The sequence below is a fragment of the Polypterus senegalus genome, chromosome 1 (assembly GCF_016835505.1).
Source record: "Polypterus senegalus isolate Bchr_013 chromosome 1, ASM1683550v1, whole genome shotgun sequence".
Classification (NCBI taxonomy): domain Eukaryota; kingdom Metazoa; phylum Chordata; class Cladistia; order Polypteriformes; family Polypteridae; genus Polypterus; species Polypterus senegalus.
In genome coordinates this window covers 165,705,095-165,731,485 of record NC_053154.1, presented here as the reverse complement: position 1 = coordinate 165,731,485, position 26,391 = coordinate 165,705,095, and the positions used below count along the sequence as shown (strand labels likewise).

Below are 26,391 nucleotides of genomic sequence, written 5' to 3'. Positions count from 1 at the left end.
TTAAGGCCCCGGCCTATCTTAATAATATGCCTAAATAAAAATGTAAAATTTCTAAAAACTAATCATTGTTTTTTGTCGTATAACATTTTAAAATAAGTAGATTATTTGGGGTAAAATTCCATTATTAGTCTAATTATTAATTTTCTTTCAGTAGTACTTTTATTTATTTGACTGGCAGATTGCTGACCTACTAAAAACGTTCGCGTTATTCCCACTTCCGGTTAGTGTGTTTAAGGGCTGTCACTTGTGCTGGGTCGGTGCATGGAAATGGAAGTTAGTTTTCTTAGTTTTTTCGTATGGTTTGCCGTTTCTTCTTTTGCTCAGAAAGGTAAACCGTTTAATTAATTCTTGTCGCTACTCAGCACTGTCTGAATTGGCATGAGTACCTAAGATGCAAAATTAAGAAATTAATAGTTTACATTAAGATGTACAATAATATACAAGAGAACTGTTCATACATGATGACACAACACAACACATTTTTAGATACAATTCAATTCTGGGTCGCGGAGGGATCGAAATCCATCGTGCCAGCACTGGACACACGGCAGTAAGCAGTCCTGGATATAGCGCCGTTCATCAAAGAGCAGTTTAGATTTTTGTAAAGCGTTTTTCGCTAGCTACAGGCTCAGAGCGCTGCCACAACTTCACAAATAAAATGCAGTGACAAACGTTACATAATGTATAAGCACAAAGTACACATTTGTTTAAACACAGAGTAAGCACAATCTGTCCATTACGATTATCGTTAAACTGTCAAATTGGCAGTAAAGGAGAGGGAAACAAAAACTGCTGAGCGTAACATGGTCTGTTGATGATTCCGTGGTCAGTTATAACAAGTCAATCACTGTCACTCCTGAGCATTTTGTAAGTCTGTGGTTGACCCTCATACTGGATCAGTTTGGAATCATCAATAAAACAATCTACACTTCCTGTGAAAATGTGGGTGGAAAACACACACAGCCACTGAGAATGTGCAGTCTCTACACATACAAATAACTGGTATTGGGATAGTGATAACCACAAAATATGGAGTACTTCGTGATTTTATGTGAGCAAGTTAAGTAAAAAAATTAAAAAACATAATCCCGAAGATTCCTTTAAAAACTACAGTAGGTGGCTTCAGAATAGATAGTAATTGTACCTCCTGGACATGCTCACTACATACAGTATATACTGTACACTACAGTTTGAAATTTTGAGCATATGTATGCACTTGTGAGTGTCCAATGTTCCAACAACAAGAACAACTTTGGAAGGTCCGGACTGTAATGCATTAGTTTGAAAATGTTCAAATACAAAATAGGAATTGCAGCAGTCCACGAACAAAAAGGCATAGGGTAATAATGCTTACATTTCCCAAGTTGGTGGTTTTCACCCAATACCACATGCACGTAGAAAATATTTGATTATTGGAAATTTCTATGTTGTTTTTAAATATATGTTAAAATAGAGATATATTGCAGGAATACTTCATATTTTAATCATCTGATTGATATTTGTTTATTTCCTCATTCCAATGTCTCCATGGAAAATTTGTTTGTGATCATTGTATAAAGGATTAAATGGCAACAATGTTTTATTTTCAGTTGCCTTTTATTGTATTGATATGTCTGTTCAGGAATATCTTATTTCCAAAGTAAATGATTATTACAGCTCAGGGAAAAATACATCTGCAGACATTTTATTTTCCCCCCTGACCTTGTTATTTTCTTTATGCTTGATGTTGTTTAATACATAGGGTATGATGTAGGTTCATGTCTTAAATCCAGCTCAACATTCTTTTTTAAATATGTGATATGTCACCTAGCAAGTTTCATGAAGATGCATGACATGTCTTGTGATGGTACTCCCAGTGGAATGTGCTTATTTTGTCACCTTTTAGTTGTGGGATTTACTTCAAGTACATTGATAATATGGTTCTTTTTAAAAGTACTTGTAGAATCTTGTGATGCATTTTGAATGAGAGAGAGAGGTTGTGAGTTATTTTTTAAAGTCTTATTTAATAATTCTTTGCATTTATATAGCGCCCTTCTCACTACTCAAGGTGTTCAGGAATTGCAGGTTAAGGGCCTTGGTCAAGGGCCCAACAGAGCAGAGTACCTTTTTGGCATTTACGGGATTCAAACTGGCAACCTTCCCAGTGCAGATCCCAAGCCTCAGAGCCACCACTCCACTATTTATTCACAATTGTGGCATATATTAGTTTTGCCAAATGAAATTACGTTCTAAGATGAATCATATTTTATAAATTTGAAAAAATTAATAGCCGGCTCTTGCATTTTATAATGAAGCTAATAGGTGTTTGGGTCCCATTGTGAAGAAAAGTCTTAAAACCTTCCGTATAAATCAATTTTTCAAGCTGAAAATGTTATCGATGTCTTGGGAATATACACATGCTGCAAAAACATCCTTGACATTTTAAGAAGGAAAACAATAAAAAAAAGTTTACTTCATTTTAGAACAAAAATTTAATGTGGCAGACAAATATGTAAAATGCAAAATATTGAATGTATTCTTTAAGTATTTCTTGAAAAGTAACTTGTACCCTTTATTGACAAATATACTGGAAATTTGGACAGATGAACACAGAAGTGTTGTGGTACGTAACATGCTGTTTTGAAGACGTTGTTCAGTGCTGATGGAAGGCCATATACATTTTGTTATTTTCTGTCTTTTGAATACAAAAAATCTGACACTGCTGTTGGTGGCCATTTGTTTATTCTCAGTCTGCTATGCTTTTTCATTTTAGGAGAGCAGAGCTACAGCTTGGAAGGTGACTGGTTAAAATCTGTCAGTGTACGTAGACAACTTGGGAAAAAGGGATTCCACAGGTAATTCCTTCCTGTGCCATTGTGTTTAATAAAGTTCCTTATCTATTGTCTTTTTGAGGCCTTGTTGCATAATTAGGAAAGTAGTTTTTGACATGGAAATGAGTTTTTGCCGAGTAGACTGTTATTTAAATTCATCTAGTCTTTTTGTTCCTTGCAATGTGATCACCACTGCAGAATAATTTTGATACCACATAAAATGAATTATTAAACAAAATAACACACGTAACACTAATTAATGTGTTATATGTGAGTGCATCTTACTTCTCTTTAAAATCAATTAGCTTCTTCAGCTTAATGGTGTTTTGGGATTTTCTATAGAAGCAGTACTACACACAGCACCTTTTAACAGTTTTCTTTCTCAGTGTCTTAAGGTGCTTTATGCCAAGAGTTGGAGATCCTACATGGGTAAATTCTTAGTCATCTGAGACAGAGGTTTTTAAGCAATCAACAGAAGTTGGGACACCTGTGCAAACTGTTTGCTTCAACTTGCAAGACTTAATTTACTTTAACTGCTGCAGAACATCTATAAGTTTCAATCTAATAGTTGCTCCCTGAAGAAGGCCCATTTGTAATAATTCTGATATTTCCTTTTTTTCAGGTTTTGCTAACCTAAACTTTAAATGAAAACCTGTGGCTTACTCACTCAACAAAACAATATTTCCCATTCAGTTAATAAGCTTAAATTTGGCAGGATTGTTCATCTAAGACACTAGGTATCTCCAAAGAAAAGACATTTCAATATATCAATATTTTAGGGTCCCCCCCCCCCCAAAAAACCAAACTAAATATATCAAAATATCAAAATGCTTTGACTGATTTGATTGAAATTTGGTGGTTATATTCTAAAATAAATAGCCAACCAGTGTTTTTATATTTGTCGATTATAATACTTAACAAGTGTGCTGTTCTATAGCACCGGGTGCTTTTTTCAGCTCAGAGCTGTGAGTTTGAAGAGAAATGTGGCTTCCCAGTGCTTGCAAATAAACATAACTGCAATGTGATAAAGGAGTTCTCATCTGAGGTGTTTTTGGTTTTTTTTTTAGAAGTAGATAACATTAAGCAAACTCCTGTCAATCATAAATAATCCACTGCATCCACTGAACAGTGTCATTTTCAGGCAGAGGAGTAGCTTCAGTGACAGATTTTTGTCACTGTCTTGCTCCACTGACAGACTGAGGAGATCGTTCTTCCCCCACACTATGCGACTCTTCAGTTCCATCCGGGGGAGTAAATGCTAACATTATTTAAAGTTATTGTCTGCTTTTACATGTATTTTTATTACTATTTAATTTAATATTGTTCCCAGAAATGGAAACACGCAGATCTCTTAACGCGCAGTGACAGCACACTACATGCAGCAACAAAAGCTTTATGTTGATTTATGTGAGACACTATTGCCTTCTATGCTTTTTGGAAACCTTACATTTTTGGAAAAAATATTCAGCCCTGGGAGAAAAGGAAAGAAAAAAAATCATCCCTAAAAGAGTACATTATGCCTGGCATATTTTTTTCTTATTTCAAATTAATTGATTCAATGTTGCACTCATAAATGGCTAGATGAAGTCTGTGACCAAAACACTGTATCCTCAGCCACTTGTGCAGCTGCACTGCCTTGACGACATTAGTCCCATTGTCAGTAACTATAGCAAACAGTCCCGTCGGGTTGAGCTTCCAGCTTGTGAGGGCATCCTGCAAGGTTTCGGCTATATGCTTCCCGGTGTGGTCTTGGGGAAAAAAGCTGGTTTATAGATGGGCACCTTTCAGTTCCCAGTCTTCCATGAAATGTATTGTCTTACTCATATATGTCACAGGTCCTGCTGGACTACATATCGGTGGTCAGTGCGAAGTGAGACGCTTTCGGTGAGGCGGGCGGCGAGATTCTCTCTAACTTCAGTATACATTTTTGGCAGTACAGTACTTCGTTTGCAAAGTAATTCCAATTAGGTAACTGGTATCTTCAGTCAAGGGTTTTTAGCAGCATTATTAAGCTGTCTTGTTTCACAGTTGAGATGGGGACCATGTCTTTAGCAATAGGATAAGCCACTGCTTTAGTAATGTCCCCCCACTTTTCACTTTTTCCTCATAAGGCACGGCACGGGTATATGAGTGTTGTAACGTGGTTTGTTTCGGGGCAGGAAGCTGGGAAGGCTTCACGGTCTAGGCTGCAGCATGCATTTTCACACACTCTTCATACTGCAATTTATGGCTCTGTTATAAATGGTGGAAATGATTAATAGTGCTTGAAGCTTTTGTTGGGACTTGTTTTTAGCATTCTCTACAAAATACATTATTCTGCTGCTCATCTGACACTTTGAGCCTGAACCATCTCCAATTAATTGATCCATTATTTTTCATTTTACCAACCTGCTGTTCTTCGATAGCTTCCTTCGAGTCTTTATCCGTCTCCATCCTGTCGCTGCCTGCAGAACTTACTTAGTGAAGCGGTGGGGGAGGGGTGAGTTGTGTTCAGAGAGGGAAAGAGGTGGGGCAAGGTGAAGTTGTGCGAGAGACAAACGGGGAAAAGAGAAAGGCAGACTGTCAGCTGTATGAGCATAATTTTAAAGTAACATAGACTATATCGATATAAATGATATTGTCTCATCCTATATCTCGTATGAAAATATGTTACTATTTCTTAAAAACTCGATATATCACCCAGCCCTACCTCTGAGGATGCATGTTTCTTAAGAAAATAATCAATTTGCTTGGATATTAATTCTGTACAGTTCTCATCAGCTAATGAGAGGGGATTAAGACACCAGCTATGAGGTTAGTGTGTAGGACACAGTAAAATAAGCTCCTTGATCAGAGGGGCATGGTCAGAGATAACAATAGCATTTTACTTAAAAGATTTGATAGTGGACAAAAAATGATTGTCTATGAGGAAATAATCGAATCTTGAGTAACAATGATGTATACAGTCATGTGAAAACATTAGGACACCCTTTGAAAGCATGTGGTTTTTTGTAACATTTTTAATAAATGGTTATTTCATCTCCGTTTCAACAATACAGAGAGATTAAAGTAATCCAACTAAACAAAGAAAACTGAAGAAAAGTCTTTTCAAGATCTTCTGTAAATGTCATTCTACAAAAATGCCTATTCTAACTGAGGAAAAAGATAGGACACCCTCACATGTATTCCCTCTTAAATTGGCTCAGATCTCACACAGGTATATCACACCAGGTGCACATAATTAGTAGATCGTTACTCTGCATGTTGAATGAGGCTTGCCCTATTTAAACCTCAGACATTTAGTTTGGTGTGCTCCTGACTGTTGAAGTGAGAGTGAGCACCATGGTGAGAACAAAAGAGCTGTCAGAGGACTTCAGAAAAAAGATTGTAGCAGCCTATGAGTCTGGGAAGGGATTTAAAAAGATCTCAAAAGATTTTGAAATCAGCCATTCCACTGTCCGGAAGATAGTCTACAAGTGGAGGGCTTTCAAAACAACTGCCAACATGCCCAGGACTGGTCGCCCCAGCAAGTTCACCCCAAGAGCAGACCGCAAGATGCTAAAAGAGGTCTCCAAAAACCCTAAAGTGTCATCTCGAGAACTACAGCAGGCTCTGGCTACTGTTGATGTAGAAGTACATGCCTCTACAATCAGAAAGAGACTGTACAAGTTTAACTTGCATGGGAGGTGTGCAAGGAGGAAACCTTTGCTTTCCAAGAGAAACATCGAGGCCAGACTGACATTTGCCAGAGATAAAGTTGACAAAGACCAGGACTTCTGGAATAATGTTCTTTGGACAGATGAGTCCAAAATTGAATTATTTGGACACAACAGCAGAGGACATGTTTGGCGTAAACCAAACACAGCATTCCAAGAAAAGAACCTCATACCAACTGTGAAGCATGGAGGTGGAAGTGTCATGGTTTGGGGCTGCTTTGCTGCAGCAGGACCTGGTCAGCTCACCATCATAGAATCCACGATGAATTCTACTGTGTATCAGAAGGTGCTTGAAGAACATGTGAGACCATCAGTTAGAAAATTAAAGCTGAAGCGGAACTGGACCATGCAACATGACAATGACCCAAAACATACTAGTAAATCAACCAAAGATTGGCTGAAAAAGAAGAAATGGAGAGTCCTGGAATGGCCAAGTCAAAGTCCAGATTTGAATCCCATTGAGATGCTGTGGGGTGACTTGAAAAGGGCTGTACGTGCAAGAAACCCCTCAAACATCTCACAGCTGAAAAAGTTCTGCATTGAGGAGTGGGGTAAAATTTCCTCAGACCGATGTCGAAGACTGGTAGATGGCTACAAGAACCGTCTCACTGCAGTTATTTCAGCCAAAGGAGGTAACACTCGCTATTAGGGGCAAGGGTGTCCTATCTTTTTCCTCAGTTAGAATAGGCATTTTTGTAGAATGACATTTACAGAAGATCTTGAAAAGACTTTTCTTCAGTTTTCTTTGTTTAGTTGGATTACTTTAATCTCTCTGTATTGTTGATGAAATAACCATTTATTAAAAATGTTACAAAAAACCACATGCTTTCAAAGGGTGTCCTAATGTTTTCACATGACTGTAGGTGAGAAGGAGTATCACCATGACATATTGCCCTTCAGTATTAGATACTACTTGTGTCCCTACAAATGGAATAGTTCCCACACCCTTAGTTTTCTTTGTATAGCTGGAGTGAAAAAATTGGCCAACCCACTCTCTTTGCAAATGAGACTGTTCCTTGCTTAATAGGTGAGTCTCCTGTAAAAATACCGTCTTGGCATTTAGACCTGTTAAGTGAAAGAGTTCTTTCTCTTTAATTCATGATTGAGACCCTTGACATTCCAGCTTACAAAGTTCCATATTTGGCCATAAAGACATTGCTTCTGAACTTGTATTGATATTGACATTTTATAGTCTTAGTTTAAGGTTGTACATTGTTACATGTGATAGCTTTGACATAGATTCATGTTATTGCAAGTTGTTATGACTATGGAGCCTAATGTTATGTTGGCACTTACGGTTATTGGGGTAGAAGGGATAAATAAGAAATAGCATTGCTCTCTCTCCTCCCCCATATTGCTTCTGCAAGTTAGGCAAACCATAGTTTGTGTCTAGTCTTCTGACATATCAAGGGACAGAGCACATGCAGACATATAATAATTACATTTTAACAAAAAATCAATAGCTGGTGAATTTGTGGTGGCCAAAATTGACATATAATTAATGGAAGAAATATCAATCTAATAACTGAAGCATATGCAAAAATAAATTAAAAAAAAAAACTGTCAATAGATGGTTATTTTGTGGTAGTCAAAAAAAATATGCATAATAGACCTAACTATTTTACATTATAGCGATTAATTAACCGTAGTAAAAAAAATGGTAAAACATAATATTGAAAGAATATTAGGTTTCATGCTGCATTATAGGTATTCTTTGCGTTGTACGTTTTTGTTCTGTTTGGCTTTGAAATTAAAATGCAAATACTTGTTAAACTTGCACTTGTACAACAACAACAAAAACATTTATTTATATAGCACATTTTCATACAAAAAGTAGCTCAAAGTGTTTTACATAATGAAGAAAAGAAAAATAAAAGACAAAATAAGAAATTAAAATAAGACAACATTAGCTAACATAGAAAAAGAGTAAGGTCCGATGGCCAGGGTGGACAGAAAAAACAGAAAAAAAACTCCAGACGACTGGAGAAAAAAAAAACCCTCTGGGCATTCTACCTAACATAAATGATATAGTCCTCTTTGTAGTTAGGGTTCACACGGAGTCACTTGATGTTGATGGTCATACAGACTTCTGGCTTTTAATCCATCCATCATTGTTGGAACATCACGGTGCTTTGAGTAGATGGTGGTGGCACAAGCCACCACCAAATGGATACCGGAAGAGAAAACAGAAGAGAGAGTAGAGGTTAGTACAGATTTTAGAGCCACCATGAATAGTTATTATAATGAGTTGGATATAAAGAGAATCAGGATTTTGATTACAGTGAAGTTATGGGAAGGCCACGTTAAAAAATAATGTGTTTTTAGCAGTTTTTTAAAGTGCTCCACTATATTAGCCTGGCGAATTCCCATTGGCAGGCTATTCCAGATTTTAGGTGCATAACAGCAGAAGGCCGCCTCACCATTTTACTGTAAAACTTCAGCAAAAACGATATTTGGAATTAACTTTTCATCAATATAGCATTGAATTTTGATTACATGTTTGGAGTAACATTGTGAGAACGCAACGTATAACTGCCCGTAAGTGAATATCGTTTCTTTCTCTCTAATAAATAAACCGACTTTTTCGAATGTTTGTCCCTATGACTTGTTAATTGTCATAGCAAAAGCTATTCTAATAGAAAACTGTAAACATTTTAATACAAATGGCATATCAAGATCTCATTTGGTGTCTAATGTTATCCGTGGAAGATGTACTACATTACCTTTCTCGTTCCCTGTTAAAATTTTACATGTCACAATTGTTCTATCAATTTTGAATACAACTAATCTTGTCCTGTTGCATAGGCCATCACTCATACATAAATTACGCAATAACATTACGATACATCCTTCTTTCAACTGTAATTCGGTCGCTGTAAGACTGGACGGTGTTAACAGTTGTAGATATTCTACGGGATATTGTAAGTTGATGTTTTCAGCTTCCTCACCATCACCACCGACTGCTTCAGCATAGTCTATTGATACACATTTAACCAATTTTCTGTGTTACCGATCGACAATTTTCGCATTAATTCGTTTGACTTCATCGTTTCTCAGGGCTAGGATTGCCTGTGTACTCATTTCTACTGTTGATTACCCTCTGGGATGAAATTCTTCAATAAGATTTGGACATAATAAGTCTTCTTTTATTGGGAACTTAAAGTGAGGAAAACGTAAAAATTTATAAGAGCCTGAGAGTACAGGAACTGTGTCTGACCAAAGCATTCGCACAAAAGAGGTGAGAAGACCGTGGGCTTGTGCTATTAACCTGAAATGGTTGAGAGGAGGGCGGGACTTGAAAAAATCTCTTGGCAATAGTCTCATCTTGCAGGACTTGAAAAAATCTCTTGGCAATAGTCTCGTTTTAAGATTTTCTTTTATAATAGATATTTATAATTAGCCAAAATGTATATATATTAGCCAGAATTTACATATAATTAATGAAAGAGATATCAATATAGTAACTGAAGATTTATAAAATAAAATAAAGAAACGATCATCGCAAAGTAAATAAAATATAAAATAAAATACAAACAGTCCAGGTTGCAAGCTTCAAATAGAATCTTCTTTGTCTTGCCAGATCACATTGTGACATGATCATGTTCCAAAAGAATGTCGGGATTGTCTTCTTTTGGCAGTGTACAAAAGGCTGTATCTGATTGCAGCTCCACGTAGGTGCTGTTTAATGCTGTAGAATGTGGCGTATTTAGCAGCTGTTGCAGGGGAAAAATCTGGGAAAATATGAATGCGTATATTTTCAAATATAATCTCCTCTTTCAATCTGAGAAGGGACATCAAGTTTTCTTGGACTGTAGTTTGTTGAAACGAACAATCAGGCTTTTTAATTCGGAGGCATGTGATCCACATATACGGTAGACTGCTGATGTCTCGATGTCTGATTTAAAGTCCTTTCCAGTTATTTTAGAGAATTGTTCTGCTATGAATTTCACTGGGTTTCGATTTTTCGATTTATCAAGAAGACATTCAATTCTGATGCTGTTCCTTCTATAGATATCTTCCAGTGCAGTCAGTTTGTCAGCGAGCACTTTGCATTCTGATTTTGCAGCCATTGCCTTTTCATCTGCAGTGGAAGTCAATTATTTAACTGTTTCAATACAAGTCGTAAACATCTTCAAGGTGAGCAGCAAGTACTCTAATTTTACTTTTTAACTTACTTGTATTTTTTCATCAATTTTTCATAGCATTTCTGTAAAGGTTGTAGTAAATTTAGTACTTAAATGTATCTCCAGATCTTTTATATCCTGAAGCTGTTTCTCATTTTTCTTGTTTAGCCCTTTATTTATTTCTATATTTCATTTATATCCCAATTGTCCTTCTTTATATCTTTATTTATATAATTTATGCCCCCAGGGCAGCAATCATTACCTTCAGCTTGAACAGTGCATTTTTATCTTCCCTGCACTCCATAGGTGTAGTTGAGAGTACAGTGGGGGATGATGTAGTTGACAGTGGGGATGAAAAGGCAATGCTTGGCTCCAATAGTTCTGGAATCGACGAATACTCCTTGCCTTCCTTGCACGCAGTTTCGCTCCCACTAACAGTCTCAGCTGGAATCCATGCTGCAGTGTCAGGTTCTGGCAAGTTTGTACCTTCACCCGTCTGTTCCAGGCCACTTTCTGGGAGGTCGTACCGTGAACTTAAGGCCGGTTTAGAATTTGATGGAGCTTTTGCAGAAACTCTCGTGTGAGTTTTAACGCTACCGTAGTTAATGTAATGTTGCTAAATCCTTAAATAGTATTATTTTTTTCTTTCCTTACCTCAATGTTTTTTTTTAGTATGTTTCAGTATTGCATAGTTGTATGCAAAATGTAATGTATTCAATATAAAACCCAGTTTGTCATTCTGTGATGATATATTTTACCTAATCTATGAAGTAAGATTTAGGCACATGGACGGTGGCATCTTAATGCATTTGGCAAATTCTGTACTTCATTTTATTGTGTTTATCACACACTAGCAATAAATCTGAAATGAACTGATCATGCTACATTTTTGCTTATCAGTGCTTGTGTTTTTGAAAAAAACAATATTGTTGTCAACCTGTATATTATCATTAAGTTCATAATAGTAATCAACAATAAAAAACACAGAGGAAATAAAAAAATGTAAACCACAAAGAAATAGAATGAAGCACATTCAAGATAAAGATGTTCTTTTTCCAAATGAGACGCAAAGAAAAAGAAAGCAGTTCAGTAACTTTTATTGTTTTTTTTTTTGTTTTTTTTTCACACCCACTATATATTGAGGCAGTACTAATTTTACACCTTGATGCCAATGAACAGTCGAGATTTTTAGTCATTTTTAGCTTAGAATGAATTAGCTTTAAATCACCATTACCGTATACTGATTTTGGTAATGTCGCATAATACAAGATTTTGCTGTAATCTCTTCCACATCAACACTTCAACGACCCCCCATGCCCATAGATACTTTCTGCAGTTCGTGCTGCATGTAGTTCATGATATTATTTAATTTTACCTGTTCTTTTCCGTACAATGTTTAAAACATTCTATTCATTGCATGGGCTGTGTAAATGTGCAGCCTGTAAACATCTTTACTGTTTGAAATAAGTTATTAGTAAAATATGATTAATTGTTAAAAATTTCTTGCCTGGCTATGTCTTTCACAGTAAACCATATTAATAAAATAAAAATACTCCCTGCATGGAGTTTTCATGTTTCCCCCGTGTCTGCATGGGTTTCCTCCGGGTGCTCCCGTTTCCTCCCACAGTCCAAAGACATGCAGGTTAGGTGCATTGATAATCCTAAATTGTGTGTGCTTGGTGTGTGGGGGTGTGTGCCCTGCAGTGGGCTGGTGCCCAGCCCGGGGTTTGTTACTGCCTTGTGCTGGCTGGGATTGGCTTCAGCTGACCCCGTGACCCTGTGTTAGGATATAGCGAGTTGGACAATGACTGACTGACTAACAATACTGTAATACTGTATTCCCCTTCCCCTGTGAACATATATAGTATCTCACAAAGTGAGTACACTCCTCACATTTTTGTAAGTATTTTATTATATCTTTTCATGGGACAACACTGAAGATGTGACACTTTGATACAATGTAAAGTAGTCAGTATACCACTTGTATAACAATGTAAATTTGCTGTCCCCTCAAAATAACTTAACACACAACCATTAATGTCTAAACCGCTGGCAACAAAAGTGAGTACACCCCTAAGTGAAAAATGTCCAAATTGTGCCCAAAGTGTCAATATTTTTTGTGGCCACCATTATTTTCCAGCACTGTCTTAACTCTCTTGGGCATGGAGTTCACTAGAGCTTCACAGGTTGCCACTGGAATCGTCTTCCACTCCTTCATGATGACATCACGGAGCTGGTGGATGTTAGAGACCTTGCGCTCCTCCACCTTCCATTTGAGGATGCCCCACAGATGCTCAATAGGGTTTAGGTCTGGAGACATACTTGGCCAGTCAATCACCTTTACCCTCAGTTTCTTTAGCAAGGCAGTGGTGTCTTGGAGGTGTGTCTGGGGTTGTTATCATGTTGGAATACTGCCCTGCGGCCCAGTTTCCGAAGGGAGGGGATCATGCTCTGCTTCAGTATGTCACAGTACATGTTGGCATTCATGGTTCCCTCAATGAACTGTAGCTCCCGAATGCCGGCAGCACTCATGCAGCCCCAAACCATGACCCACCACCATGCTTGACTGTAGGCAAGACACACTTGTCTTTGTACTTCTCACCTGGTTGCCGCCACACATCTTGACACCATCTGAAACAAATAAGTTTATCTTGGTCTCATCAGACCACAGGACACGGTTCCAGTAATCCATGTCCTTTGTCTGTTTGTCTTCAGCAAACCGTTTGTGGGCTTTCTTGTGCATCATCTTTAGAAGAGGCTTCCTTCTGGGATGACAGCCATGCAGACCAATTTGATGCAGTGTGCAGCGTATGGTCTGAGCACTGACAGGCTGACCCCCCACCCCTTCAACCTCTGCACCAATGCTGGCAGCACTCATACGTCTATTTTCAAAAGACAACCTCTGGATATGATGCTGAACACATGCACTCAACATCTTTGATCGACCACGGCAAGGCCTATTCTGAGTGGAACTTGTCCTGTTAAACAACAACAACAACATTTATTTATATAGCACATTTTCATACAAAAACATCTAGCTCAAAGTGCTTTACAAAATGAAGAATAGAAAAATAGAAGACACAAAAAAAAAAGTCAACATTAATTAACATAGAATAAGTAAGGTCCAATGGCCAGGGTGGACAGAAAAAACAAAAAAAAACCCCAGAGGCTGGAGGAAAAAAAATAAAATCTGTAGGGATTCCAGACCAAGAGACCGCCCAGTCCCCTCTGGGCAATCTACCTAACATAAATCAAACAGTCCTCTTTGTATTTAGGGTTCTCATGGAAGGACTTCTGGCTTTCAGTCCATCAATGTTGGAGCATAATGATGCTTTGAGTAGGTGGTGGTGGCGCAGGCCGCCACCACAAAGAAACCGGAAAAAGAAACAGAAGAGAGAGTTGGGGTCAGTACGGATTTTGGAGCCACTATGAATAGTTATTATGATGAATTGAACATACAGAGTATCAGTATTAAGTTAAAGTGAAGTTAGGATAAAGCCATGTTAAAGTAATGTGTTTTCAGCAGTTTTTTTAAAGTGCTCTACTGTATTAAACCACTGTATGGTCTTGGCCACCGTGTTACAGCTCAGTTTCAAGGTGTAGGCAATCTTCTTATGGCCTAGGCCAACTTTATGTAGAGTAACAGTTCTTTTTTTCAGATCTTCGTAGAGTTCTCTGCAAAGAGGTGCCATGTTGAACTTCTAGTGACCAGTATGAGAGAGTGTGAGAGCGATAACACCAAATTTAACACACCTGCTCCCCATTCACACCTGAGACCTTGTAACACTAACGAGTCACATGACACTGGGGAAGGAAAATGGCTAATTGGGCACAATTTGGACATTTTTCACTTAGGGGTGTACTTAATTTTGTTGCCAGTGGTTTAGACATAGACATTAATGGCTGTGTGCAGAGTTGTTTTGAGGGGACAGCACATTTACACAGTTATACAAGCTGTACACTGACTACATTGTATCAAAGTGTCATGTCTTCAGTGTTGTCCCACGAAAAGATATAATAAAATATTTACAAAAATGTGAGGGGTGTACTCACTTTGTGAGATACTGTAACTGGTGGTAAACTCCAAAACAAATTCTTGAGTAAAAAAAGTAAAAACCCACATCTGATACTAAGTCAGTTCTCCTAAACCATTTTATGATAGTTATGTAGTACAGTACATGTTGCAAAGCTTGGATTTGCAATTTGCTGTACATTTTATTTCACTTTCCATTGTTTTCCATTTTGTAAGTTTATTTGTGTTTTATTTCAGTTCTTACTGGTTCCAATTTTTAGTTCCCCACGTTCTCTGAGTATTGTTCCTGTACACTAGGCCTTTTTCAAATCGTGTAATGATTTAACCCTTCAAAACTTTCTAATGGTACGAAGTTACAGATTAAAGTGTGACATTCAAATCAGCTAGTATCTCTGGTGCTGCTCATTCTTGGTTCACATCATACCTCAGTGATCACCAGTATTGCCTTCTTTAGGGAATACAAATCTGCCACTACTTCACTCACACAACGCATCTCTCAAGGGTCAGTTCTAGTTCAGATCCTCTTTAACATCTATATGCTCCCATTAGGTGAGATTTTTCGTCAGAATGGTCTGAGCTTCCACTGGCTATGCCGATGACACCCTTATATAAGTGTTGATGCAACTGCAGCATCTTCACCTGTTGCACTGACTGACTGCATTCGGGAAATCAATCATTGGATGACAGATCATTTTTTACAACTCAATCTTGATAAAACAGAAATCTTATTAGTTGGTACCAAAGCTATCCTTTCTACCCTTTGTGGGCTAAAAATTGATGTCGATGGGATCCTGGTAGAACCCTCAGCATCAGTCCATAATTTGGGTGTCATCTTTGATCAGCTTCTTACTTTTCAACCACACATTAGCTCAATAGTACAGATAGCTTTTTTTATCTCTGTAACATTGCTGTTCTGCATTCTTTCCTCAGTGTGAAAGATACTGAAACACTTATTCATGGTTTCATCACTACCTGTCTGGACTATTGCAATGCACTGTTTTATGGCCTACCAACTAAGTATATCAATAGATTATGATATGTTCAGAATTCTGCTGCTCGTCTACTTACACACACTAAAAAATCTGCTCACATCAGCCCTGTCCTCTGATTTGCATTGGTTACCAGTTTCTTCAAGAATCAAATGTAAAATTATTCTTCTCACCTTTAAAGCCCTTCATGGTTTAGCCCCTCATTATCTGTCTGAGCTGCTGCTTCCTTACACTCCTGCCCGTGCATTAAGATCATCGGACACTAACTTATTCACTGTACGTAAATACAGGTTAGTAACTATGGGTGGCAGAGCTTTCAGTGTGGTTGCCCCTAAAATTTGGAATGTTCTTCCTCTTAGCCTTCGTGAGGAAAAATCTATTATTCATTTCAAACTCCTGTTAAAAACACATCTTTTCAATGAGTTATTCATTTTCTTGTGATTTCTATTGTCTTGTTAATGTGTTTATTGAATTGTAAAGTGTCCTTGAGTGTATGAAAGGTGCTACATAAATAAGGCTTACTATTATTATTATAAACCTGATTGAAGCTACCTTTTTCAAGGATGTGCTTTAGGGCGAAATGATATTTAAACCTAAAATTCCCATTATTCAATGTATTACGTATTTGAATTAGAAAGAAAATACTTTCCTGTAAATTTGGTTTTTCCAATGACCATCAACAAAAGCCAAGGTCAGTCATTAGCAAAAGTAGTAATTAATCTATGGAAGGAATGTTATACTCATGGGTCTATTCAAGAATAAGAAGTTCCATTGAACTAATTAATATTAGTTGCCTGGAAAATAAATCTACAGATTTTCTTTAAAGAAAAGTACTCAGTTGGTGAATTAGTACTTCTGAAACATCCAAGTAACTGAGGCCCACTATCTTGGAAGATTTCCCAGACGAAGCTAGGTAAAAACAACTATTTTGTGTGTGTGTGTGTGTTTGTGTTTGTCTATATGTATAAAATACAAAGTTCACTGACTCACTCATTATCAACACAAACAGTATTTTGGAAGGATTGTATATCTAGGGAAGTAGGTATCCTTTAAGAAAAAACATCTCAATACAACAATATTCAGGAGTAAAACTCCCCTTACAAATAGAAAAACTAAATCCCCCATAATCTCAAAAATGTTTTGACAGATTTGATTGAAATTTGGTAACGTTAGAAAGTAGAAAATCTGCTGACTCATGATGTTTTCTTTAATGGAGTGGGTTATTTTTAGGCGCCTTGTTCTTTTTTCAGCGCACCTCTGAAACATGATAGCATGGATATTTGTGACTTAAAGTAAGTGAAAATGTTTACTTGATTTGTTTTAGGTTTTTTTGTGTATTTTCTCATATATTTCCTGGCATGCAGTAGCTTATGTCATTTTGACCAAGATCAGTGATGCATCATGATCATAGTTAAAAAAAAAAGAAAAATACTCTGCATTCCAGTTTGTTTCATGGCAAGTACCTGAAATACTTATCTCCTCCATTTTAGGGAACTTCAGACCTTTGTTCGCTTTGGTCCTGACGTCCCTAGTGGCCTGTGTGTTTTACTCATTGAAAACCTGTCAAGCAGTCTGTATGTGGATCGTTATGAACTGGCGTCTTTACAGGAGAATGGTGGCACACAGGTCAGCACAAATTCTTTATTCTTTGAATGTGAACTCTGATTTAGAAAGTATCTTTTCTGTTTTCTATAAAGTGCCCTATTTTGCTCTTTTAAAAAAATAATAAAGACACATAAAGAAGTTTTTCCTATTAAACCCTAGTTTTGAAATAAATTTTAATTGCTTTAAATATATTACATTTGTTTATAGGAGATGGTGTCTAGTAAATCATTACCTAATAACCATTTTATAAAACTGACATTTTTATTGAAATGTTCAATTGTGTTTTTCACTTTATCTGGTGTAAATCTTTGAAGTTTATATAGTACAGCTTATAGTTTTTTCCTATCAATCCATCTGTTGTCACTCTAATATGATTATATGATTCCACTCTACAGTACAAACATGTTTTTCAGTTTGGGCCCATATGAGTTCCTTGCTCTCTACAATTGGTATCTTGCTTTAATGACACAGGACATCATGTTTATTTTACACACAAGGAAGAGATAACCCGATGGAGAACACAAAATAAAAAAAGAACAACATCTGGGTAGCTGTTAATGTTTATCAGTTGGAATTGTTTGTCTGTGTACCTCAACCATTCCTTTCTCATCTCCCGTCCCTTATCTCTGTCTCTGTAAATCTCTCTCTCTCTAATAGTAGGTGTGTGCAACATTAGCAAAAATGATATCAATATTTTCTGGACATTGGTGATAACAATAATTAGACAATATTTTGCATCCTTTAAAAACATGTTTGTAAAAATCTTATTGATCTTCCTTTGTCTTGTTAATAGGATATTAATTGTCGCTTACTAATGAGATTAATGGAAACAACAGCTAAGGAAAACAGGACTTATTTACTTAGAACTTAAGTAAAATAACACAAAAACATTACAATCGATAAAGTGTTACTGAGATCAAACAGTGCAAGTATGAGTAAAGCATTTCAAAGTGGTCTACAGGATTTACACAAAATATTACAAGACCAACAAAAGTATTAAAATGAGAGCATTTTGTACAGCAAACAAGCAAGAACAAAAATACACTGTACTATAGTGTAAAAATTCAAAGCTGTTTCAAATACTGCACAGGAAAAAAAAACTACAGAATTTTTAAACACCTTCTGTCATATATTGCACACAGATACAAAAGAATCCAAACATGTAACATTTTAAAATAAATTTCTAATTTCAAGTTCTCTCCAATATTGCTCAAAAAAATAAAACAATTATAAAATTCTACTGAGGAAGCTTCAAGTTGTGTGACAGAAACACCAGTCTGTCTAAAGCATCTGGCTTAAGAGTTACATGTTAGAACATTTTCTTCTGCCTGAAGAAGGGGACTGAGTTGCCTCGAAAGCTTGCATATTGTGATCTTTTTAATTAGCCAATAAATGTGTCATTTTGCTTGACTTTTCATTACAGTTAGATTATGTGAGACAGTGAATGCGTTGACTCTTAGGACATGTTTTTAATTGTTTTTTGCAAAGTGAATGGCATACTCAATAATTTCAACTCGCACAACATTAAATGTTTTTTGCAAAGTGAATGACATACTCGATAATTTCAACTTGTACAATGTTAAAACAACAATTGAGATATTACCGTAGATAATACATATCACACACTCCTATAACCCACACGTTTTCAATTGCCAGGTAGGCTTTGGCCATGTTTTCTAACAGCCATGCATCTGTAGATAAAACTGAGTCATTAAAATGAGATGGCTTTTAGATCTCTCCTCTAGGTCACTTCGAGCCAGGCATCAGAATTATTTCCTCCTTTGGAGGTAACTTTTTTGTAGGGGGCCCCATCTAGTGGTATATACTTTTGTTTCTCACCCTGAGCACCTACTAGTCTTTAAGTGAATGGGTCTCCACTTCTGCTTCCTATCTGCCTGTTAAATCAAATGTGAAAAACTTGACTGTGCAAAAATGTGGGTACCCTTGTAATTTTGCTGATTTGAATGCATGTAACTGCTCAATGCTGATTACTTGCAACACCAAATTGATTGGATTAACTCGTTAAGCCTTGAACTTCATAGACAGGTGTGTCCAATCATTAGAAAAGGTATTTAAGGTGGTCAATTACAAGTTGTGCTTCCCTTTGACTCTCCTCTGAAGGGTGACAGTATGGAACCCTCAAAGCAACTCTCAAAAGATCTGAAAACAAAGATTGTTCAGTATCATGGTTTAGGGGAAGGCTACAAAAAGCTATCTCAGAGGTTTAAACTGTCAGTTTCAATTGTAAGGAATGGAATCAGGAAATGGAAGGTCACAGGCACAGTTGCTGTTAAACCCAGGTCAGGCAGGCAAAGAAAAATACAGGAGTGGCATATGCGCAGGATTGTGAGAATGGTTACATACAACCCACAGGTCACCTCCAAAGACCTGCAAGAACATCTTGCTGCAGATGGTGTATCTGTACATCGTTCTACAATTCAGCGCAATTTGCACAAAGAACATCTGTATGGCAGTGTGATGAGAAAGAAGCCCTTTCTGCACTCATGCCACAAACAGAGTTGTTTGTTGTTTGCAAATGCTTTAGACAAGCCAGATTCATTTTGGAACAAGTGCTTTGGACTGATGAGACAAAAATTGAGTTATTTGGTCATAACAAAAAGCGCTTTGGATGGCGGAAGAAGAACAACGCATTCCAAGAAAAACACCTGCTACCTACTGTCAAATTTGGTGGAGGTTCCATCATGCTGTGTGGCTAGTTCAGGGACTGGGGCCCTTGTTAAAGTTCAGGGTCAGATGAATTCAACCCAATATCAACAAATTCTTCAGGATAATGTTCAAGCATCAGTCACAAAGTTGAATTTACGCAGGGGTTAGATATTCCAACAAGGCAATGACCCAAAACACAGTTCGAAATCTACAAAGGCATTCATGCAGAGGGAGAAGTACAATGTTCTGGAATGGCCATCACAGTCCCCTGACTTGAATATCATAAAAAATCTATGGGATAATTTGAAGCAGGTTGTCCATGCTCGGCAGCCATCAAATTTAACTGAACTAAAGAGATTTTGTATGGAAGAATGGTCAAAAATACCTCCATCCAGAATCTATACACTCGTCAAAGGCAATAGGAGGTGTCTAGGCTGTTATATTTGCAAAAGGAGGCTCAACTAAGTATTCATGTAATATCTCTGTTGGGGTGCCCAAATTTATGCACCTGTCTAATTTAGTTATGATGCATATTGCATATTTTCTGTTAATCCAATTAACTTAATGTCACTGCTGAAATACTACTGTTTCCATAAGGCATATCATATATTAAAAGGAAGTTGCTACTTTGAAAGCTCAGCCAATGATAAACAAAAATCCAAAGCAAAGAGGAGTTCCTAAAATTTTTGATATGACTGTATGTATAATATGACCCTTCTGATACAGGTATGACTGATGCATATAGTGCAGTGTGTTAAAGTTTCAGTATCATTTCAGGTACTGCTGAACTCTGAAGTTGATTTAGAAGCCCCTGCCTATTCTTCTTCTGGCTTCTCCCTTTTGGTGTACCCAGTGATCAGTGACACATGTTCTGGTTGCTTTGTGGCTTCATTTCCTATCCATGCCAGATACCACCGCCCTTCATCTGTTGGGGAAAAACATGTGCTCATTAACATAGATGGCCCACGCTTGCTGGTTACATTTGAAACAGGTGAGCTAGAAACTACATAGCTTTCAGTGGTTGTTTGTGTATGGCCACAAGATGAGGCCTCCTCATATAATTGGATAATTTCTAAATGACATACTACAGATATTTAGGCATCACCCATATTAGCTTTTTGTTTCCTTCAGTATCTCTACAGAAAGATGATGGAAGTTGCTGCAGTGAGTTGTACACAGAATACAGATAAACTAAATGCCTATTATTGTCCTTTTGGTCTGTCATTAAAAAGGTTACCTTCTGACCTGAAGACTAGATTTGTTTCTTGACCTCATAATAATGTGAAATTAAAAATTCATGTTCTTCCAACTTTACTCTGTACTTTCTCCTACCAGTGGTACAGCTCTACCTACTCTAAGCTTTTAGGTTTTGGAGAGGGATAACAAACATACTGCATGACATAATAATTTTACAAATACTTCTGTGCTATGGTGACAGCTCTGAAATACTGCCTTTTAAATAGGGAATACACATATTGTACCTTTCTTTGTAGTTTTCTAATTGAAAAGAGCAGGCATGCAGGACTGGTTTGGCTGACATCTCTGTACTCTTCATTATCTAATTCACCTGCTATGACTGTTTAACATCAAGTACACATGTTGCTCTAAAATGGCCATGTGGGTCTTCTTATAATATAGTTGTAGACCCCTTACAAACTCTCTTTCTGTCAATGTACTTATCTTTTAAACCCTTATCCTTCTAAACAGAGAAACAAAACCTGCTAAATGTAATTCTACTATATAATTTTGCTTTCTTCTTTCTGTGTTGGCATTTACATTCTTCTTTTGAAGTGTATTTTTTTTAACTTAAGTAAGTCTGTAAATTAAATCTGTACTCATTCTGCTCATTGAAGGAGGTGCCTTTCCTTGTTGTCTTTTCTCATTGTTTAGGTCTGTTACCTTGGAACAATTCTGAGTATTTGAAAACAATGGCTCAGTGTTCTTCTCAAAACAACAGTCTTTGCCACTGGATGGAGGTTGCTTACAAACAGGTATAACGTGTGTGTATAACGTGTGTTTTACCAAGGTTAAATTTAAAGCATCCATAGCATTTCCATAAATTATGCTGGCCTTATATTAAAAACGGAAGCTCATGATTTTAATATGCATTTTAAAAGAGTCACATAATCACTACAAAAATCACTTCAGCAAATGTAGAGTGTATTTCATATCAAGTCACGCTGGGTTGTTTCCATGTATGCTGCTATATTTCCTTCAATTACTACTCTGTGGAACCAGAATCTGCAATGTTGTTTCCATACAGCTTTTACCATTAAATATATTTCATCTCTTCACTTTAGACTTGAAATCTAAAAAATGTAATGTGGGTAACAAGAATGGATAAACTAGGCACATAAAGGTATTCCTGTAAAATGTGCAGGAAAAGTTCACAAGGACTTTTTCATATATTAATAGCTGTCCCCTGCGGCACTGCCTGCGTAGTAGTGAAACAGGACAAACTTTAAAAATCAATTAAAAAAAAAAGAAATAATTTGTATTGAGAAGAATTTATATCGATAGCTTTCATATCTGAGGGCCTCTTGATATACAATATTTTTGGTTTTGCTATCGGGGCAAGAATGTAGCTGTGATCTCTTTGCCAAAAATGTAAAAAGTTGGCAAGGTATCTCTGGACAGGCAGAAGGTAGGTACGCTCCAACATCAAACGTTGCCACTGTATCTGGTTGTGTTCAGCTCTGACGTGAGAGCCTCCCCCATATGAGCAGGTACCCTCTAAAACACACGTAGCTGTGATCTCTCACTCAAAAACATCAAACGTTACTTTTCAACAGTCTCTAGATGATAATGTGTGCTGAACAAACAGGTATTGCTAGCTAAGTGAAGGCAAGGTACGCTTCAACATGTGGTGAGAGGTACAGCGACTCAAACGGATGGCCCCGCCTGGCTCCCTACCCCTGAGGTCCCCCCTTCCCGTGGCCCGCAGTGTCTTTCTCAGATTCACACAAAATAATCAGTGCCGCAACCGAACTATAATACTTAATGCGATGAGAGAAGTCACAAAATCAACCGGAATGTTCAAGCAAATTTTAGAAATAATCTCGATCTAAATCTGTTAAGTAGTTCTCTCATGAAAAGTGGACAGAAATACAGACAAGACAGACAGATGTTGTATTTTATATTTATAGAGATTAAAATGGAATTAAATTGCATTTACGGTAAAATTGCTGTCACAGGCATAAATAACACTAAATAATCTTAGAGGATAGGTTTGGTATTTTTCAACTCAGTTATTTCTTCACAAACATACTGCTGTGTATTTGCCAATTGTACATATATTGTGCATGTAAAAGTTAATCGCTTTTTATAAATTTTTAAAAAATAACTTGCTTGCACTGGTGCTTTAGTTTGTAGTCTATAGGGCATGGAGGAAGATCTTAAAAACTTACAAATAACTTTATTTTACAGGCCAAGGCAATTGTTGAGTATCGATCCACATCTTGTGATTACACCTTCATTGTAAAATAGTTTATACGTGTCATTTTTGAACAAATAATCTCAATATTATGAGATTCGGCCATTTTAAAAGAAGACTAGCTATGCTCAATAGCTGTGTTCCATTTAACTCTGAAATAGGTTGTCTGAGCTGGGAATGTCAAACTCAAGGTGACTATGTTATATGGAAAACATTCAGAAAACCAATATGGATGCATCCAGGATAACCTTTGTTGTGCTTGCTGTTTCTGAATAAATGCCAGTTGATAACAGCACATTCTGCTATAGTTTTTGCATCCAAACACTGTAACAACATGTCTACCAATAGAAGTTGGACAGTACTGTGCGTATGACTGATTTAATGAGAAACAGACAGAAATTGCTAATAAAGAGTATAACACTACAGCTTTCACTAAAGTTTGCAGTGTATATCGCAATTTTAGATTGATGTCAAAATCCAATTTCAGACAAACTTGGATTTGACAGACTAGCCCAGAGTTTCAAAGCAGGAAATCCGACTTGTCAGGTTGTTCCAGTTGAAAATTTTGACTAGGAACTTGGAAATTCTGATTCCCCAGTTCAAATGGAATGCAGGATTCGTTTTCCTGTACAACAACCTTAAGCCCTGACAGACCAAATCATGGTAAACTTTTTGTGCCTCTTGATTGGTTTTGTTTTGATCTAGTTCCGTATTTACGTGAGAATTTTCACAAGCGAATAGAAATTGTATCCTTACCACAAGATGCGATGAAATGATAATATCCAGATCTCTTATTTGCCTAAAACATGTGTCGAAAAACATGGAAGGCGTGGATTAATAATTGACAACTGCCCTAGGTTGAAAAATGGATGTATTTGGTAAGATTTTAAGCTTTTCCTCTGTGCCCCATACACTATATTTTAAGTTGTAGAGGGGGCAAGATATTCTTTTTTAATTTATAGAAAATGCTTAACTTTAATATACAATTTTGCATGGCAAATGCATATACAGTATAGCATGTTTGTGAAGAAATTTCTTTGACTTCAAAAATACCCAATTTATCCTTTAAATTCAATTTCAAATCTAACTTCTTTGGGGTTGTAGGAGGAAAATCAATACAGACATCTGAAATATCTGCAGAGCCCACACAGACTATGACTGGGGATAGGACTTGAACCCAGTAAGCCAGGTCCTTTAGGCAAGTGCTCTTAAAGTCACATTAACAGATATGAAGACTGTTTGCAGGAAGTAAAATTATGCTAAAGTTGAGCATGTGTTTGCAGGAAATATAAACTGTGCTAAACTTAAACATGTTCTGTGTCGTCCTTTTGTGCTTTTCACAATAAATGTTTGTAGCCTAATGCTGGTTTTACATTACATGCAATCTGGTATACAGAAAATATTCCTGGGGTAGTATGAACCTATAAATCCATCTCCTAACTCTAGAATATTGATTAAAACTGTCATGCCTTGAAGAGTGATTAATCAGTAATAAACTAGAGGAACCCATCATTTTTGTGCTATGTTACACAATCATTCTGTCATTGACACTTGTATATTTGTTTTGGGCTGAATCTGATATGTTGCTCTTTTTATATCCAGGAAGTTGTAAGCCTCCAGATTCCAGTTGGAGATGAGCATAGGCTATGCATTGTTTGCACTGGGACCCTGCTTGTGATCGTGTTGTGCAGTGGACTATTGGGGCAAGTGATATGGAGAAATGTCCAATTCCAGCTGTGACAATGAGCTGTGAAAAAGTATTACTGTATCTTGTCTGCATCTGAAAAAATGTGATGCTAACACTGTGGAAATGAACTGCCCTGCAATACGCCCATACCACTGAATAAATGTTTATGTCATTTTCCAGCAAGCAGTAGACACATAATAAGATTGTGTAATAAGGAAATGCATATTGTTTGAAACTGCCTTATCGTTTCCAATAGGATGTGCAGTGTAAAGTAACTCTTGTAAAAGAGGAAGACATTCATTGAACCTGGTGTAGCAAAATGTTCTATGTATTGTCCATGACATGCTGTTGCTGTTCAGGGTCTGATAATTTTCTTACTCAGATATTATGAATATTAGAGGGAGGTTATTTAAAATTACAGACCAACGAGATTTCACAATCACAATTCTGTACAGCAAGGTCAACACTGCACAAATATCTTAAAGTTCACATTGATTACTTGAAAGCATTTTCACTGGTTGGTGAACTAGGAAAGAACTGAACCTTGTATCAGTGCGTCTAATTACTTGTAACATTGATTATGGTGTTAAAGTATCTTGAATGTTGAATATAATTAAATTATCATTAAGTGTGTTGTACACATAGCTGTTGCACTTAATGGATTGTTTTAATTCCAAAATCTAATCCATAAATGTTTAACTTAAAGTAAGTCAGACATCAACTAAATTTTTATTATAACTGACATAACAATATATTGTTCTGCATATTGCTTCTTCATCCCAACAAATTTGTTCCAGTGTTTCTCAAGCTAAGTAGTTTGCCCACATAGTCACATGGGTGTCCATGGATGCACTGCTTTCCATCAACTCATATATGGGTTCCTGGTGGCAATCAAAAGAGGCCGCACCTCCAAATGTACTATGTAGAACTACCAATTTTTGTTAATTCTTATCTGCCCTTTAATGATCAGAGCAAGTGTTGAATTTTGTGATAATGCAGCCAACTTTGTATTTTCAGCAAATTCCCTTTAGATTAACATCATTACTCTTCTGTTAAATTATTTACGCTGTATCACTTTGTAAATTGTCTATAAATGGAACCAGGACACTAACATACTAGGTACTAATAAAAACGTATGTGACTTGGTGCAAAGACCATCACAGTCTTCCTTACAGCAACCAAAAATTGAGGAGTTCTCACATTTTTCTCTTTGGTGAATCTTACCACTAATTTTTTTTTTCTGTTTCTTAGTTGAACTGCCTTGCACAGATGTTACTGATTTGAAGTCTTGATTTTACCAATGAAAAATAAACAATAATGTTGTAATTCATTTTCCAGATTTGCATAA

At 36.8% G+C, this 26,391-nt stretch overlaps 1 protein-coding gene across 1 annotated transcript; it reads left to right on the top strand.

The window, feature by feature from the left end:
- Positions 1–220: 220 nt before the first annotated feature.
- Positions 221–26,391, top strand: pigx (phosphatidylinositol glycan anchor biosynthesis, class X). Its single transcript, XM_039762136.1, has 6 exons — positions 221–328; positions 2,753–2,834; positions 17,142–17,277; positions 20,701–20,914; positions 21,814–21,914; positions 24,959–26,391. The coding sequence occupies exons 1-6, from the start codon at positions 262–264 to the stop codon at positions 25,094–25,096; spliced, it is 738 nt and encodes a 245-aa protein (XP_039618070.1). The 5' UTR covers positions 221–261; the 3' UTR covers positions 25,097–26,391.